This window comes from Geotrypetes seraphini, chromosome 3 (assembly GCF_902459505.1).
Source record: "Geotrypetes seraphini chromosome 3, aGeoSer1.1, whole genome shotgun sequence".
NCBI lineage: Eukaryota > Metazoa > Chordata > Amphibia > Gymnophiona > Dermophiidae > Geotrypetes > Geotrypetes seraphini.
This window is the reverse complement of record NC_047086.1, coordinates 345,084,847-345,102,077: the sequence shown is the minus strand read 5'-3', so window position 1 is coordinate 345,102,077 and position 17,231 is coordinate 345,084,847. Positions and strand designations below refer to the sequence as shown.

The following is a 17,231-nucleotide window of genomic DNA, read 5'->3' as shown; positions in this document are numbered from 1 at the left end:
GCTGCAAACGAGGCAGCTGCCACCGCTTAATGCCCAAAGAAGCTACTTCAAAGAGCTTCTTCAGGACCATATCCACACTGCAGTCCTGGGAATCTTTAAGCATCAGTCCCCCTTCACTAGGGAGAGCAGTGCACTTGGTAATCTGAGTGATGTGGAGGGAAGTGGGAGTCACGCCGGGGGGGGGGGGAGGTGTGGTTTTTTTATGTTTCTTCTCAATTCAAAATGCGGTCTTAGTAAAATTCAATTTATGCCACTAGCAATTGGGATCTATGCAACTTTTATTATTCTTACCTCTGCTCTTTTCAGCATTTCCCACTTGTTCAATATTTTCATGGCAAAAACCTTATCAGCATTTTTCAGTTTCACCACTGCAACCTGAAAAAGATCATAGTTAAAGATGAATACTTGTGCAAAATATCCTCAACACAGTAGAGCATATGAGAAAATTAACAAGGACTACCAATAAAGTTAAGAGACCTCTAATGTACCACCTTTCAGGCCATCTAAGGTGCTGCCCAATTCTCCGTAGGGTTATATATTTTCTAGAAATTCTTATAATCTAAGTACAGTATTTATCTACCTTGTCAAGTCTAATCCACTGCTATGACAGTATCCCAATACCAAAATATTAATGCAATCCGCATGTAAACAGAATCAAGTTGTTTCATGGTCCAAGATACTCTGACAAGTGCAGAGTTATGGGATAAACAGGTCTCCCAGCCCACACACTGGAAAAACATTTGAAAATACAATCAAGAAGTTGTTTTAAAATGCTTATTTACCAAATTTAATAGCCCATCTGTAGACACAGTTCTAAAATAGATTACAATAAAGTTTTGAGAATAAAAAAATTGATAAAAGCAACTCTTATCCATAGGCAGAGTTGCACTTTCCTAACACATGACAAATTCTTTTAGAGGTTCACTAAATGATGCAATACACAGTTCAGCCTTACTATAAAGTGACTACTGTCTTTGTGTATGTAGAGAAAAGAGACGGGTCGCAAAGAGTGCTAAGAGCTATGTTCAAGACTGCCATAAAAAAGACATGGGTTCAGTTTCTGGATAGATTTCCCAGGATGGTCTCGGGGCTCAAGGATCTCTCATACGAAGAGAGGCTGAACAAGCTGCGGCTCTACTCTCTCGAGGAACGTAGGGAGAGGGGAGACATGATTGAGACATTTAAATACATCTCCGGACGTATCGAGGTGGAAGAAGATATTTTCCTTCTCCAGGGACCATCAGCCACAAGAGGGCATCCGCTTAAACTCAGGGGCGGGAAATTTCAAGGGGACACCAGAAAGTATTTCTTCACCGAAAGAGTAGTTGATCATTGGAACAAGCTTCCAATACAGGTGATCGAGGCCAACAGCGTGCCAGATTTTAAGGGTAAATGGGATGCCCATGTGGGATCCTTAAGAGGGTGGAGTTAATGATGGGTCATTAGGAGAGGGATCTCCAGGAGAGCAGACTCAGGGGGGTGGGTCTGTGAAGTGGGCAGACTTGATGGACTATGGCCCTTATCTGCCGTCATTTTTCTATGTTTCTATTTTTCAGATTGGCTGTGGCTGCAGGTAGAAGTAGCAAGATGCCTTCCATTTGGCTTAGTGGCTTTTATGAAAAGGTAAGAACTAAGGTACCCCAAGCTGGCATTGGTTGGGAAGACACTTGCGCATGCGCAGTGCAGGCAGTCATGAAGTTTCTTAAAACTTAAAGTGACAGTTCACTTTTCATGCTGTCTGTACTGGGCTCCGTGGATGACGTCACCCCATATGTCCTAGGACAGTGATGGCTAACCTTTTTGAGCCCGAGTGCCCAAACTGCCGCACAAAACCAAAGAATGTCCTCAAAGTGCCAGCACGTCAATTAAACCTTAATAACAAGATTTTAGTATCTAAAAACTCTTTATAAAGTTGCCTGAACTATGTAACATCATTTTTAAAGGTTGGAATCTTTGTATTGTCAGAGAATCAATTTGATTCACAATCCTTTGGTTTTCATTTCAATTTATTGGCAATTTATAATGTTTTAATGATTTCATTCAATTTAATGAATTTAGGAAGAATTTGATTCAGTTACACAATATATTTTAAATGTATTATTCACATAACATGTCAAATGTATCCTGAGTAAAAAAAAAAGATAAACTTCTTAAAACTGTTAACTGTGTCAAGACTCGGAGTGTATTCCCAAAGAGTCTATACATGTTTTTTTGTAAAATTTACAATCAAATTAGAAAATAGTTAAATCATTACATTTCTAATAATATGATGTAAAGAAAACAAGAGCTTTCAATTAAACCAACCGTTTTTATTGGAAATTCCAGATTGGAATACAACAGGGCCATGTAAAGTCCCTTTTTTAAATAACATCTTTAAATAATATTTAAATAACTTAGAAAGTGTCTTAACTGCAAACTGAAAACACTGCTTCATGTAAACATATGCATTGGGCATGCTCTGAAAAAAATTAATGTGATTTTTGTTGTTGCATGCATGCTGATAACTTGTCAATCCTTGGCTCATAGTGCGTTAATTTCAGAGCAACACATGCAGCACTCATGTCATCCGTTAATCTATTTCTAGCATCAGATTTTATATGATTCAAAGCCGAAAACAGCTGCTCACAAGCATAGGATGACCCAAACAAAGTAAGAAGAGCAATCCCAAGTGCTTTCATGGACTTAAAATTGTCTGGCAGAGAATTCCACGCTTTTAGGATTTCATTTTCAGAACTGCTAGCAGTGATTTCATTTGTCACCCTTTCACACTCAATACGTTCAAGAGCCGCACGCAGGTCATTGAATTTACTTTTCCAGATAGAGCTTTCTTGAAATTCCAGTAGCTCCATTTCCAAATTTTGAATATCCAACCACTGTAAGCAGGAAAGATCAAGATCTTCAAATGTGGACTTTTCTGGGGAAGTTATAAATGAAAGGGTTGTCTCCATCTTACGGAACTGAGAAAATCTTTTACTAAAGTTCTCCTTTGCTTCGGCTACAATGGTGGAATATGCTTTGTGGATTTCCTGGTGTTTTTTATGACTGTCCACAAATGTTGTAGAATTATCCAAATGTATTTTTAGGTTGGGAAAATATTTTAGCTGTCCACTCTCAAGGTCTTTTTCAAAAACATGCAATTTTCTCTCAAAAGCTTTGATGTCACTAAACATGCTTTCTGCTGTTTTTCCATGCCTTGTAATTTTTTGTTTAGTACATTAAAGTGGTTAGTAACATCTGTAAAGAACATGAGGTTGGTAAGCCAGGCCATGTTGGTGAGTTGAGGATAGTCTTCCCCCTTTTCGTTCATAAATAGCCTAACTTCTTCCAAGCAGGCCACAAATCTCTCTAACACTCGTCCTCTGCTCAGCCACCGGACATTATTGTACATCAGTAAAGTGTTATATTGTGCCTGAACCTCATCAAGAAGGGCTTGAAATTGTCGAAAATTAAGAGCACGCGCCATGATGAAGTTCACCATTTTTGTTACATCTTTGAGGACATCATCAAGTTTTTTGCTGCTTTCTTTGGCGCAGAGAGCCTCTTGATGTATTATGCAGTGAAATTGAATCAGTGGATGTTTTGCTTCCTTAGCAAAGAAATGAATGAATCCTGATGTTGTCCCCACCATGCTAGGTGCTCCATCGCTAGTAACTGAAACCACTTTTTCTGGACTTATGTCTAATGATGAAAAAGCCTCCATCACAGCATTGTGGATATCTATTCCTTATGTTCTTCCAGGCAAAGACCGCAGTTTTACCAGCTCTTCTCTCATGATGTCACCAGTAGCATAACGCAAAATGAGCGCTAGTCTTGCATGGTTAGTAATATCTGTACTTTCATCCAAGCACATGGAGTAGAAGGGTGCTTTTTGTAAGTCGCAAGTAAGCTGTTGACTAACATCAGCAGCCATTCGCAGAACCCTATCTTTTGCAGTATTTCTGCTTAGCGGCATCTCAGAGATGCGCTGCACAATTTTATCCTTGTTTTGGAAATCATGGAAGAGTGAATTACTCCCAGCCAAAATTGCCGTTTTGATAAAATCTCCATCAGAGAGGGGCTTACCATGTTTTGCCATGCACAGTGAAATTTGAAAGCTGGCAACTGTAAGATGATTAGTTTTTAAAAGATAGTTGCTAAAACTAAGAGACTGGGAGTAATATTTCTTTAATTTTCCTACAAGGAACTCTTTTCTTTGAGCTAAACCAAGTTCAGCAACACTGTTATGATTGGTCTCAAAGTGACGTTTGACACTTGATGTGCGAGACACAACACTTTCATTACACATAATACACAATGCTTTCAGTCACTCCATATGTCTCTGTCCAGGCCTCTTGGAATGGTCTTCCACTATCTGTTTTTACTTTTTTTGCTGTACTCATTTTCTTTGTTCAAGACTTCAAGTCTACAAAAAGATAAAATTTGTATAATAAAAAAAATCTAATGAAGTGCTGTATACAAATCCGTCCCCATAAAAAAATATGTGATTGGGGAATTTTACTAATTGTAGACATCCGTTTTGGTCAAAAAATATACTGTCTCACAGCCCCGCGGCGGTTCAGGCAGCCGCGAGGAACACATTGCCAGGCAGGGCCGGACTGGGACAAAAAATAGGCCCGGGCATTTTAGGTTGAGCAGCCCAATCACATGACCTCACGCAGGCCCCACCCATTGAAGTCCAGGGGCAGGGCTAAAATGCAGAAGCACACTTGAGAGGCACGGCCAGCCACTAATAAGAAGTGACTGCGATTCCCTAAATAAAATGACCTGCAAACTGGATTAATCGCATTAATGACTATACAACATTGGATTCATCACAATAACAACTAATTAAGAGGTGACCTGAGTGTATGGGAAAAGGACTTTTATTTTTCATTATTGGAGCCTTTGTTATTTTATTATGATGTTTACAAAAGCACTGTGAAGGGCCACATATACACTTTACTGTTTTTTGCTATATTGAGTTTTCCATAAGGTACAGCGCAGAGGATTAGTGTGTTGGTTGTTCACAGAGAGCCCAGCCCTCCTCTCAGCTTACTGAACTTCTCTATGCAATCATCATAAGCAGCTTTTTTATTTCCTCAAATTTAGCATGTCCCCCATGGAAGATACAGAGGTTTTTACAGAGGAGCACATTATTAGACACATTAACATCCCCCCATATCCTCACCTCTCTAGCATGGGAGCACTAGGAACTGTTCCTGATTACAGATGTCACATGTGGAGTCACACTACAGCCTCACTGATTTCCTGTGACAGACTCAGTGTGAAGCTTCTCTTCCTTCCCCCACTTCCCCCTCACACACTGCCTGGCTCATAGGATACTAAGGGGAAGACAGGCAGGCTAAACATCCACTCACAGGACTGCAGCCAGCACAGGAGGATGGGCCGTGGCCCACCGGGACAATGCCCGGTCCTCCCAATGGCCAGTCCGGCCCTGTTGCCAGGTGAGCTGCAAAGCAGACACCGGCACACTCGCCTCCCGCCACGCCACATATCTTAATTGCGGACCTTCCCGCGTGCCAGCTGCAAGGCCTTCGCGTGCCATAGGTTCGCCATCGCTGTCCTAGGACAATAAATTTTTAAATAAAAATAAATAAAATATAAGGGCAAAGCAGCGCTGATTAGCATTCCCAGCTATTTATATAGAAAAGGGCCAGGGTTTGAAACTTACTAAATAAAATACATCAGAAAAAAATATTTATCAAATTTGTTTATATTTTGTAAAAACAAAACAAAAAACCTCACCTAAAAAAACCCACTAGAAACAGTTGCTATTTGCTGAGAAACATTTTGGCTGAAGTTATATCTGTATTTTTTTTCCCTAATCTTCCCACAAACAGCAATGTATCTTGATCAACAGCCAAAATATTTCTGTTCCTCAAAAATCTAAGCTTTTCATTTATGACCAAGACATCAAGTAGCCATGTTTTTCTAGGCAGCAGGGTTTCAACAAAGCTTTTTAAGAGTGAAAACGTTTTGCAATAAATGTTATTGTTATGAAAAAATAAAGCTCTGATAGTGGTTACATAGTAGCCTATAAAGTGAAGCAAAAGACTAGCGAAGCAAATTAAATTGTTAGTACCCCACCACACACAGCCATGAATGCAGAATTTAAACCTTTAGTGCAGTCCTTCTCAACCCAGGAATATGCATATAATAGATTTGCATAACAAGGAGGCAGTGCATGCAACTCTCTCTCATGCATATTCATTATGGATATGACTAGCTGGATGTGTCTTAAGAAATGGGATGAAAGTCACTGCTTTGGTGAATCCAGTATTTTGAAGAACAAGCATTTTCCATAGCCAGTAGTGGATCTACGATAACTGGTAGGAAGATCAATTGTGGCATCCTACCAATTGCAATATCCTACCAATTGTAGCATCCTGCCCACCAGCCCCATGCCCAACAGCAGTGATTCACACTCTCTACTGCGGCCCGTCCTCTCTAACAAAACTTCCTGTTTCTGCTGGGGTGGGCCACAGTAGAGAGAAGACATCAGGCCGGTGGCCGAAGGGCAGCGTTTCTGAATCACTGCTGCCGCCCAGCAACTTTTGAAACAATTAAAGGTAGACTTGTAGATCCATTTATGGCAACAGTCTGCTATATAATGGTCCTGTGTGATGCTGGAGTGATAACGTGAGTCAGATATGCTTTCATATACGAATTTGGACATATATTGGACAAAGGATGGAAGGAAGGAAGGAGGGGGCACAAACTTGGGACACCAAAAGAGAGGAGGGAGGGACATAGGAAGGAGGGAAAGATGCCGAGGTGGGGGAAGAAATAGAAAGGGAGGGATCTACAACAATTTGTAGAAAGACAATTGGTAGGAAGACCAATTGTGGCATCCTACCAATTGTGACTTCCTGCCCACCAGTGTCCACCCAACATTTCTCCTTCTATTACCTCTCTCCAGGACCATGCCACATCTCCCCCTCCAGAGAGAGATGAGTGGGAGAAATGTTAGATGTGGTGGTGGAGAGGGAACAGTGGGACAGATGGAAAGGGATGCAAAGCCCACAGCTTTGTGAAGAAGTGTAGCGGATTTTGTAGGACTCCCATTGGAGGACTTGTTCCCACAGCAATTTTTTTTGGGGGGAGAGAGTGTGACAGAGGCCTGTTCTCCCCTTTCTTCCTTTCCTCATGTGCACCATTTCTCTCTTTCTCACTCATACAACTATGCCTAACAATTGTCCCTTTCTATTATCTTCCCTACATCAGCATCTCTTCCTCTCCCTCCATCCTATGTCGCAATTGCGTGCCCTCTCCCTGCCTCCCCCCTTCTGTGTCTCGAGCTCCTTTCCATCTGTGTTCCAAGTTCATGCCCTCTCCCTCCTTCCTTCCATCCTTTGTCCAAATGCATGAAAGCATATCTTACTCACATTATCACTTCAGCATCACACAGGACCATCGTACAGCAGACTATTGCCTTAGACCAGGGGTCTGCAACCTTTAAGACATAAAGAGCCACTTGGACCCGTTTTCGAAAAGAAAAAAAAACTTGGAGCCGCAAAACCATTATAAAACCAATCTAACACTGCATATATTGTTTCTTATCTTAATGCTATATACAGGATCACTAAATTGAAAATAAAATCATTTTTCCTACCTTTGCTGTTTGGTGATTTCATGAGTCTCTGGTTGCACTTTCTTCTTCTGACTGTGCATCCAATCTTTCTTCCTTTCTTTCAGCCTCCTGTATGTTTCCTCTCCTCCAGACCTCATTCTCTCCCCCAACTTTTTCTTTCTGTCTCCCTGTTCCCCCTTCTTTCTGTCTCTGTCTGCCCCCTTTCTTTCTTTCTCCATGCCCTCCCCCAAGCCACTCAGTTTGCTGCCACCGCCATCGGGGAATAGCCACCGCCGTCCCAAGCTTTCCCTGCAGAAGCGTCGCGCTGACCAGCATTCCGCTCCCTGACGTCAATTCTGACGAAGGAGAGGAAGTTCCAGGCCAACAAGGCATTTCTCCTCATTCCATCCAGCCTGAGACCCATCTCTCCTTGATCCAGCATTTCCCTTCTGTGTTTGTCAGAATTACCATTCTACCTATTTTCCAGCATCACCCTTCTTTGTGTCCATCTCACTATATCCCTATCTCACCACTTTTTCAGAATCTTCATTTGTCTCTGTCCTTGTCTTTACCCCATGTTCACCATTTGCCCTTTCAATGTCTTTATTCCCCCCCCCCACTTTTTCAGCATTACTTCTATGTCTCTATTTCACCTCCTCTTCATGTCCCCTCTGTATCTCTATCCTTATTCAGTAGGTCCTGCTTACCCTTTCTCTTCTTTGTGTCACTATCTCCATTTTCAGCTTTCCCCCCCTTTTCCTTTGTTACTGCATCCTGTAGCTAGAATCTTTCCACCCTCCCTCCACTCCGGCTCAGCCCAGTATGAAATATTTCCTTTTGTTTCCCTCCCCTCTCTCTTTCTCTCTCTCTTCTCCTCCCTCACCCACGAGTTCTGCATCTGGCCCTCTCCCTTCTACCTGCACCTGGCAACACCCCCCTGCTCCGCAGCTCTCTTCAGCAACTCATCAGCAGCGGTGATCAAGACAAGCTGCCTTCCCTCTACGAGTCTCACCTTTGTGGAAAAAGAAGTTGAAACAAGCGGGACTCGCAGAGGGTAGGCCCCGACGTCAGAAGCTTGTGTCGATCGCTGCTGCTGAGTTGGGCACCCCTGACTTAGAGCCATAGCGCACGAGAGAGACTCCCACAGGGATGAAAACAGCCTACCTAAATTCTGGCGATGCAGGCATGCAGCTTACAAGTCCGGCGTCGTGGCGGGAAATAGCCATGCTGAGCAGTGAGCTCAGCACGTACACAGATGAAAGCCTTGCTTGCTGATTGGTCCGGCCCGCGTGACACACTACTGGAGCCGCGGCAAAGGTGAAAAAGAGCCGCATGTGGCTCTGGAGCCGCGGGTTGCCGACCCCCGCCTTAGACAGTGTGTCTCAAACTTTTTTTAAATTCCAGCATACTAAACAGAGCAAATGTTTTTCGTGGCACATTATAATTGAAATTATAAAATTGCAGAACCAACAAAAAAATTAAATTTGAGAATTATTTATTTAAAGTTCTTTAAGCTATGAATGGGTAATTGTAACAATGGTGAAACTAGAGTAGATACAATAGAATTGCTAATCAATGCGATGGATGTGCTTGTTTTTGAGTGCAAATAAACTCAAAACACAGCTCGATAGTTGACAAGAAAAAACACATTTTATCATCCACCATCTGCAGTCATTCTTTTTTTTTTTTTTTCGATTTAATTTCTATCAGAGCTGAAAATCCAAGTTCACAAAGATAAAAAGATCCAAACGGTAGCAAAGCCTTGATTGCTTTGTTGCTCAAGTTAGGATAACTACTGCACAAAAAAACAGAAATTTCTTGCCGTTAAGTTTTCAAGGACCAATCATGTCAAAGAATGATGCTTGTCTGGGTAAGTGTATCCTTACGCACACATGCTCATAACATTGACAGACTCTTGCATACGTGACATGCATATCATATATTCTAGTGTATACTTATAAAGGGAAGTTTTAAAAATAAAGTAAAATTATGGAATCTCTCATGGCACACCTGGAATCTCTTCAGGGCACACAACTGTGCCATAGCACACAGTTTGAGAGACACTGTAATAGATGGATCCACAAATCTACCTTTGTTTCAAAAGTTGCCAGGTAGCAGCAGCGATTCACTCACTTCTGCTGCTGGTCAGAAGCTTGGTCAGAGAGGGCGGGCCGCAGTAGAGAGAGGATTTGGGGCCGTTGGCAAAAGGGCAGCATGTGTGAATCGCTGTTGCCGCCTGGCAACTTTTAAGTTAGACTCGAGGGGGGGGGGGGTCGTGGAATGAAGAGGAGGAAGGAATGGAAGGAGAGATGCCAGGAATTGTCTGCAGCCAGGAAGTCAATTCGTAGAACAACAATTGGTAGAAACTTCCTGCATCCTACCAAATTGTCATCCCACCAGTTGTTGTTGTCATCCTACCAACTGTCATTCTATGAATTGACTTCCTAACAATTGTTTTTCTCCCGCCAGTAGCACAGGCATACTACTGGCTGCAGGAACATGCACTTCCCACTCTTCTCAAGCTGTGACCGTTAAAAAAGAGAAATTAGTCTCTTCATCCTATAGCCATCTAATTTGGAGCAGGTAATCCCGATTACTTCCTTCCCCACAACCATAACAGAAGCACTCTCTCTCAAAACCTTCTCCCCCCCTCTCCCTTTTGATTCCATATTGGGCAGGAGCAATCTTCAGTCACTTCTGTTCTTCCAGTGCCACATTTAAAGTGGTGCTAGCTAAGCCAAGACTCCATTTCCCGTACAGATTTGACTGGGGAACATTCCTATCAGTCTAGAGACATAGATAAGGAAGAGTGTCCTGGCCGGATCAGATAAAGAAAGCATGAAAGGGAGCATTTACATATGATATCTGAGTGGGGGCTGGAGATGAGACAGAGCTATGGGGTGAGGGAAGGAGAAGGAGGCTGGGAAGAAGTTGTTAGAATCCATCATATCCACTCAACTCTCATCCTACCTAGAAAGATTCTCTATTCTCCTACCCCACCAATTCGGCTTCAGACCCAACTTCAGCACCGAATCCCTTTTGGCCTCACTAATCTTTAAGGTGCAACAACTCCATTCTCGCAACAAATTCGCTGTTCTTCTACAATTCGACCTCTTGGCAGCTTTCGACATCGTCCATCACGATATCCTAATCTTCCAACTCTCCGAAATAGGCATAAGCTCCACAGTCCTAGATTGGTTCTCGAAATTCCTACGCTTCCGCTCCTACACCGTTAACATAAACGGTACCTCATCCCCCCCTGGAAGCCGATATGTGGAGTCCCGCAAGGCTCACCCCTCTCTTCTATCCTGTTCAACATCTACATGTCCTCTCTGAAATTCCTTCATCTATCCCCCCTAGAAACTCTCTACACCTATGCTGACGACATCCTCATCCTCCTTGAGACCGACTCAAACCTCATTAACCTCGCTGAGAACATATCCGCATGTATAATGAACCTCCAATCCTGGGCCCAATCTGTACAAATGAAACTGAATGAGTCCAAAACAAAATTACTTTGGCTCGGCCCATCATTAGATCATTTACCCACCTCCATCCCACTATCTTCCGGCCCCACTCTTCAGCTTGAGTTTTCAAGCAAAGTCCTAGGCATCGTCATAGACTCCTCCCTCTCCTTCAATGACCACCTCAACTCCTTGGTAAAAAAAATGCTTCTTTAGCCTTCATATGCTGAGGAAAGTGAGATCCTGCTTTCATCATTCTCACTTCGTCATCCTTGTTCAATCCACCATCCTCTCTAGACTGGATTACTGCAACTCCATCTATATAAGCCTAACTAAGAAAAACCTACATAGACTTCAGCTAATTCAGAATGCCGCGACTAAGCTTATTTTCGCAAAAGGCAAGTTCGATCACGTCTCCCCACTCCTCTCCAAACTTCACTGGCTTCCAGTACACTCCAGAGTCCTCTTTAAATGTGCCTGCTTAGCCTTCAAGATCCTACATGGCATCCTTCCTCCCGTTATCCCACTCTTTTGGAATTCCTCAAACCCCCACTCCACCAGACCCTCCCAAAAACTGAAATTATCATTCCCCTCTACCCGCACAGGAAAACTTGGAACATCCCTCCCCCTTTAGAACCACAGAACTCTGGAACAACCTCTCATCCCCGCTCAGAAATTCAAGCTCCTTCCAATCCTTCCGCAAACACTTGAAAACTTGGCTCTTTTCAAAAATCTAATCACCTCCCGCTCTCTGGTACCCTTGTCCCTCTCTATCTTCTTGTTCCTCTCCTATAACCCTTCATTGTAGTTCCTTTCCTCCTAACTCTGTAAACCGTGCCGAGCTCCACACTTGCGGAGATGGCGCGGTATACAAACCTAAGGTTTAGTTTCATTTAGTTTAAGAACTTGTCTTTCTGTGCAAATGTGGGAAGGAGGTGGAGTAACATAATATAGTATATGACAGCAGTTAAAGATCTGAACAGTTCATCCAGTCTGCCCACTAGTTACATGCATTTTAAATTCATGATTCAATTAAATTATCTTTTTTTCTTTGATATTTCTGGGCCATAGATCACAAAGTCCACCCAGTACTGTCCTTAGGTTCCAATTACAGGAGCTGCCATCCAAGCTAAGTCCAATCCATCCAACCATCTCATCATTTGTGGATATATACCATAAAATCTGCCCAGCAACGTCCTCATGTTCCAAGTTACTGGAGTTCCCATCAATGCTTTCCTGTCCCTAGCCCATATATGTATCCCCCCATAATGTGGGACACAGACTGTGCAAGTCCACCTAGTGAAGGCCTTAGCTCTTCAATATACATCATTAATTTTCAAATTAGAGATTGTCTGTGTTTATCCCAGTTTTTTGAATTCCATCATCATTTTCCTTTCAAGCACCTCCCTCGGGAGGATATTACAGGCATCCACCACTCTCCATGAAAAGAATTTCCTAACATTATTCCAAAGTCTACTTACCCGCAACCTCAATTTATGCCTTCTAGTTTTAACATTTTTCCTTCGCTGGAAAAGATTTGGTCCTATATTAGAGAAGGGATTTGGGATAAATACCCAATTAAAAGCTCTTTAACATAAGAATCAGAAAATCACCTGCCACTGACCATGGAGAAAGTTAATCTTATGTGTTAACTTTCTAAGGCTTATCAAATCCTGTTTATGACTTTTTAGGCACATTTCTCAATAAAAGAGCAAGTGTGTGTTGCTGAGTAACACTTTTGTGGTGGCCATCTACTAGTGCTGCCAAATTCAGGGGGAAAAATTTTGATTTGATTCGATTCAGCTTATTGAATTGGTTTTTCGATTTGATTTTCCTGCCCAATTGAGTGTTTCTTTTTCAAACATCCTGGTGGGTTTATATATATATATATAGCCTCTTAACCCCCTTTGCCTTCTCCTAACCACACTGGCACTGTGGTGTTAACAAAATAAACAAACAAAAAAGACTTTTCCTCTCTGTTAAATCCTAGCTCACGTTTGTGATCTAAACTAGCTCTGGCAGGATACACATTTCAAATCTGACATATTGTAATCACAAAACAGAAAATAAAATTAGTTTTTCTACCTTTTGTTGTCTGGTCATTATTCAAATTTTGTTGGTCCCAGACTCTAGTTGTCTTCTGATAACTTGCTTGCCAGGGTCTCCTTCTTTCTTCTTTCTCCATGCTAACCATCCATCTGCCATCTCTGTCCTCCCCTTCTGTTTCCCTTCCCTCCCCCGGAGATCAGGCATCTTTCCTTTTCTAATTCTCCCTCCACAGATCCACCTTTTCTTAACTACCCTTTCATCCAGTATCTCTCCCTCCTTCCCCACCATCCCAGGGTCCACCATCTCTACCTTTCTTTTCCTAACTACCCTCCTATCCAGTATCTCTATAACCCCCCTCCACACCATCCCTTGTGTTCAACTTCTCTCCCTTTCTGTTCCTTCCCTCCCTAAATCCCATTGTCCATCATCTCTCTTCCTCTCCTCTATTTTCAGACCCATTATTTCTTCCCCTCAAAGTCCGGCATATGCACGTCACTTTGAACCCCCCCTTCCCTCCCTCCCTCCGTGTACTTCTACACCAGGGCCCACCTCCCCTGAAGATCTGTCCCCCCCTGAAGGCCTGCATCCCTGAAGGCCTGTCTCCTCCCCTTAAAGGCCTGTCTCCCCCCTTAAAGGCCTGCATCCCACCCCTAAAGGCCTGCCTGTCCCCCTTGAAGGCCTGTTTCCCCCCTTGAAGGCTTGTCACCCCCCCCTTAAAGGCCTGCATCCCACCCCTGAAGGCCTGCCTGCCTGTCCCCCTGAAGGCCTGTCCCATGTCACAATTTGCAGCCCGAAGGACTGCTCACACCCCCCCCCCCCCGGAAAGCCTGCGTGTTTCCCCAGGCCTCCCCGCACCGTGTACCTTTGAGGAGCAGCCTGCAGAGAAGATCGAGGTGCTAGCGATCTTTGCACTGCTTCTGAGCTGTTTCCTCTGCCACGGTCCCGCCCCTCCTCTGACATCAGAGGCAGGATCGCGGTGGAGGAAACAGCTCTGAAGCAGTGCAAAGATCGCTAGCACCGCGATCTTCTCTGCAGGCTACTCCTCAAAGGTACACGGTGCGGGGAGACCGGGGGGGGGGAGCCGAACGCCAGGGGGGGTGAAGCCGAACACCAGAGGGGAGAAACGGACGCCATGGGGGGAAGTCGGACAGCAGCACTTCCCGACTGACCCTCCCCCCTCGCACTCTAAAGCAGGTGTGGCAGCGGCCGGCCAGCAAGAGCAACGCTGCCACTCCTGCTTTAGAGGGGCGAGGGTCAGCCAAATAGGGAACCGATTTTTTTTTTGTTCGTTTTGAATCGATTTGAATCGATTCACCCGAAGTGAATCGGTGAACCAATTTGAATCGTGAATCAGACAGCACTACCATCTACCCCTTTGCTTCTGTGCATGCACAAAAAAATGAACAGAAAGTTAACAGAAATGAGAGAACAGTGAGTGAGCCATAAGATGGCAAAGCCTTACCATCTAAAATTGAGCCAGGGCATGACAAACAAAGAATGTGCCAGAACACAACTCTGTAGTAGAAGAGGATAAATTAACTTCCATTGCAATATAACATGTTCTGAGACAGGGGCCAAAACCCTGCCAGCATCAAAGACAATAGGAGCTGTGCCAGAAAAAAAAACTGGTGATGTGTGATCAATAGAAAATAAAATAACTTGCGGCAGACATTTAGCTAGCAGCTCTGCTTGGGGCAGGAGAATATAAAGATCGCTCCTGCCCCGGTTCACTGCTGGACCACCAGATATTTGAAAGGTACATGGGAGGAAGGTGAAAGTTGTTAAGAGTTGACTTGGACAGGAGCACCAGATCTTACAGCAGGCCCGGGAGGGGGTGAGTGGGCACCGACTCAAATATAAGCTGAAACCCCCATTTCTGGGCCATTTGTTTGGCCCCAAAATTTTGGTTCATATTTGAGTATACTCGTATATGGTAAGTGCTTCTTTTATTGTTGAAGAGGAAAGGAGGCTGCACAGTAGGAAGATGGATCAGGCTGAGGAAATAGGAAGGCTAAGCAACAAAGAGATGGACAAAACTATCCAGGGCAACAAGGCACAGGCTTAATCCAATGGCTGAAACTAGGGGTAAAGGGATTGTATGCCATCTTCTGTGCCACCCTCATAGTAACTATATCCCCCACTTGCCCATCCAATCCAGCACTGCTCCTAATTCCCTCCCTCTCATCCAGCATCAAACCCACCTCCCAGTCCAGCAGTGCTCTTTTCCTCCCATCCCCCAAATCCACAACTGCAGCTTCTTCTCTTCCCTATCTTCCAAGTATAGAATTGCCACTTCTCTGTTTCCTCCCTTCGCATCCAATATTACCCCCTTTCTCTCTTTTTCTGCCACCACCACTCTGGTACAACATTACTAATCTCTCTCCTGTGCCTCCCTCCACCCAGCATTTCTTCCTCAAAATAATTATTTAAGGAATTGTAACAGATTCTATTTCAGATTAGCCCAAGTCAATTATCTTGTTGGCTAAGCTTGATTTAATTCTTGGACCAACTTACAGCATACTTTAACATCAAGACTGTCTTCTGCAGCAATGATTGAGGGTTGTATCAGAGTATGAAATGTTTTTTTCTGTCATTACTTCATTATAATTATTTATTTATTTCAGTTTTATGTATTGCAATTATGCCATTGCTGTATATTTTGATGTTACAATTTGCATTTTAGTTTTTTGTTTTTTTTTTGGGGGGGTTACATATATTTGTAGTATATCAAATCTAGAAAACAATCTAAGGAAACAAAGTTTTAGATCTACTTATGCAGTTTATTCCATATTAACGTACCCTTTTAACTTTAGAATATTTATGACCTTAAATACAATCATTCCCTTAATGATCATTTTCTCAACAGAGGAATGAATGGTAATAATGACTCTGCCTCTACTCTGATGTACAGCTGTATAAACTTCATTCCAGAGCTTGGGAGCTTTATAGATATAGATACATACATACATACATACATAGATGTATTAAAAGAAATGTGCAATTAAACTCTGGAATTTGTTGCCAGAGAATGTGGTGAAATCAGTTAGCTTAGCAGGGTTTAAAAAAAGTTTGGATAATTTCCTATAAGAGAATTTCATAGGCCATTATTGAGATGGCTTTGGGAAATCCACTACTTATTCCTAGGATAAGTAGCATAAAATCTGTTTTACTACTTGGGATCTAGCTAGGTACTTGGGACCTGGTTTGGCTAGCTAGTTACTTGACCCAGTATGGCAATTCTCATGTTCTTATATTCTAATGTGTAGCTGAATACCTTTTTATGGACTAACTCAATACATCTGTGACTGGCTTTATGGAAACTAAGCTTTCTTCATCAGGTCAGTTTAATAGTATAGCTATTTGCTTTGCCAACATTTCAATTTCATGTTCTAAGTCAAATAAGGTTTTGAAATCCTTTTGAGGGCTGGAGGAAACAACTTTGAAAGTCCTAGAGCCAACTAAGTTCAGGAAGTATTTTTTAGCATATTTTGCATGTGCTATTTTATATGCATTAAACATACTACTAGATTAGTTTATTCTCTAAGGGTCTAGAACCACTTTAGAGCTGATTAAAACTATCAAAATTATATAAATTTTTAGCACTTTCCACAACAGAGGAAACCGTTTTCTTTTACACTTACTCTGCCAACCATGAGGGAGCAAAACTAAAAATTCAATGTTGATATCACAATAGTATTATTTATTTTCTAAAAGAATGTATTCCATTTTATTCTTTTGTTCAAGTTTACCGTACATTCCCCTTTTTCTGCTTCCTAGCCCAATATTTTCAGTCAAGTTCACTGACTGTCAGCACAAACAAGAAAAATAAACATAGAACAAGAAGGGCTTGAGTAACATTAACACAGATTTGTTACTTATGAAAACTGTAAAACTACCAAAGGAAAGCAAAGCTGTTTATAAACAACAGGACTGGATCAGTCACACAAGTGGATGATGTGGCAGACACAAAACAGCTCTGAGTTCTGAGCATGAATGTTTTTTCACATACACTGCAGTCTCCTCAGCTTCTTAGTTAATTCCAACTCTCAAGAATTAATGCAGCTCATGGGGATTTGGGAGGAACTGAAATTTGAAAATCTTGTTAGCCAGGAAAACACCTTTTGTAGGTGTGTAAGAATGCCTTTTTC

The 17,231-nt window shown here is 42.6% G+C and overlaps 1 protein-coding gene across 2 annotated transcripts in view; it reads right to left on the bottom strand.

Annotated features, from left to right (window-relative positions):
* The window catches only part of CDC42BPA (CDC42 binding protein kinase alpha), a 488,866-nt gene that overhangs the window by 332,456 nt on the left and 139,179 nt on the right, over positions 1-17,231 (bottom strand). For both annotated transcript variants that reach the window (XM_033938547.1, XM_033938546.1), the window contains exon 3: positions 292-375. In XM_033938547.1, the coding sequence (XP_033794438.1) occupies positions 292-375 (84 nt within the window). The remainder of the gene's footprint in view (positions 1-291; positions 376-17,231) is intronic.